Source organism: Arachis ipaensis, chromosome B01, assembly GCF_000816755.2.
Source record: "Arachis ipaensis cultivar K30076 chromosome B01, Araip1.1, whole genome shotgun sequence".
NCBI classification, from domain to species: domain Eukaryota; kingdom Viridiplantae; phylum Streptophyta; class Magnoliopsida; order Fabales; family Fabaceae; genus Arachis; species Arachis ipaensis.
The window spans coordinates 1,173,974-1,175,628 of NC_029785.2; the positions used below are offsets into that span (position 1 = coordinate 1,173,974).

At 26.4% G+C, this 1,655-nt stretch overlaps 1 protein-coding gene across 1 annotated transcript in view; it reads right to left on the bottom strand.

Annotated features, from left to right (window-relative positions):
• LOC107622822 (naringenin,2-oxoglutarate 3-dioxygenase) overlaps nt 12–1,655 on the bottom strand; it is a 5,544-nt gene continuing 3,900 nt past the window's right edge. Inside the window, exon 3 of the mRNA XM_016325239.2 lies at nt 12–451. Within this exon, the coding sequence (XP_016180725.1) occupies nt 143–451 (309 nt within the window). The 3' untranslated portion in view covers nt 12–142. The remainder of the gene's footprint in view (nt 452–1,655) is intronic.

Genomic DNA, 1,655 nt, shown 5'->3' on the forward strand with positions numbered 1-1,655 from the left:
AAGGTAATATATAAAGATATCTTTTTTTTTTTTCACAATATATTTTAACGTGCCAGGCGAATGACTATTCCGTCGCGAATTATAAATATATTCTTATTAAAGTAATTTTAAATAGCCCATAAAAGTTGCAACTATTTATTACTCAAGCAAGAATTTGATCAAGAGGCTTGGCTTCTAATTTGTTTTTGTTGTCCAAGTCTTGGAGGTGTTGCCTCTCCTTGGCTAGCTTCTTTAGGTTAGCAAGCTCAAGGTCCTTGCTCATCTTCCTCCTATACATCTCGGCGAAGGTGATCGGCTCCTCCATCACCGGCTTCTCTCCCTCCTCGACCTTAAGAGGGTATACGATCGCATCCGGTGCCGGATTTTGGAATGTGGCTATGGATAAACGGCTAGAGTTTGAGTTCACAACGGCTTGGTGATCAGCATTCTTGAACCTACCATTACTTAAGAACTACAAAAAAAAAATAGATAAATTAAATAAAGAAATTGAATGTTACAAAAAAAATATATATATATGAATGAAGAAAATTACTATAGAAAAGTATAGATTATTACTATTATTTCTATTTTTTGAAAAATATTATGAAATGATGATTAACTAATTTCTAATAAAATAAAATGTCATTATTTTATAAAACCTAAAAATTAGTATAATTCTTGTCAATAATTTAGATGATACAGTGTTAAATGCAAAAACTTTTTATAAAAGGCTAAACATTTTTTAAATTTTCAAAGTATTTATTATAAAAAAATGGATAGAAATTAAAATAATTATCCAAAATAAATTAACATTTTAAAATAGGCTACAAAAATCAGCAGAGTCAAACCATCTATCTTTGTGTTTATTTATTAGGGTTTTGTGCTTTGGGTTTACATTTTTGCCCTCTACCTTTTGTTTTTCGCAATGAATTAGTCATTTACATACAAAAAAAAAAACTATAATTTTACTTAATGTTCGGAGATTAGTAGGCCCTACTAATTAATGATGATAATAATAACATAAATTGATTTATTGAGCATATTTTGATTTTATTAGAAAATGGTTCAATTTAGATTATCATTTAAAATCTATACCAAGTGATTAGTTTTTTTTTTTATATTTTTTGAAAATTATTAATTCATTTCCAACATATAATTAATTATTTCCAACAATTTATGCTTATGACGTAGTTATTAAAAAATAAATATACTATTTGTTTTAAATAAAATGTGGTTAAATCATTTGAAAGTTTAAATTATTAAAATATAATCACCACAAATATAATAATTTTTTGAAAAATGTATGTTACGATAACTTATACTTAACCAACCCATACCGTAATTTTAACTTAATGGGAGAAATTAAAGCAATTCACCATATATAAGCATTAATTAAGGTGAAAACTCAAGTATAGTCGACTTCATATAAAATTGATAGCTGAAAATCGTTAGATGAAAATTTTGTCAAATCAATCAAAGCATCTAAAGGCTCTGAATTATCAACTTCACGTGAAGTCGACTACATCTGAATTTCCACCATTAATTAATAGTTCTTTGGTCGAACCCTAATTAAAGTTCTACTTACTTGACCTAATAATAGTAATAATATTTCGTTCAAAAATATCTGCTAGTTATATTATATTAAATAAATTTTAAAATACACTATTAAAATCACC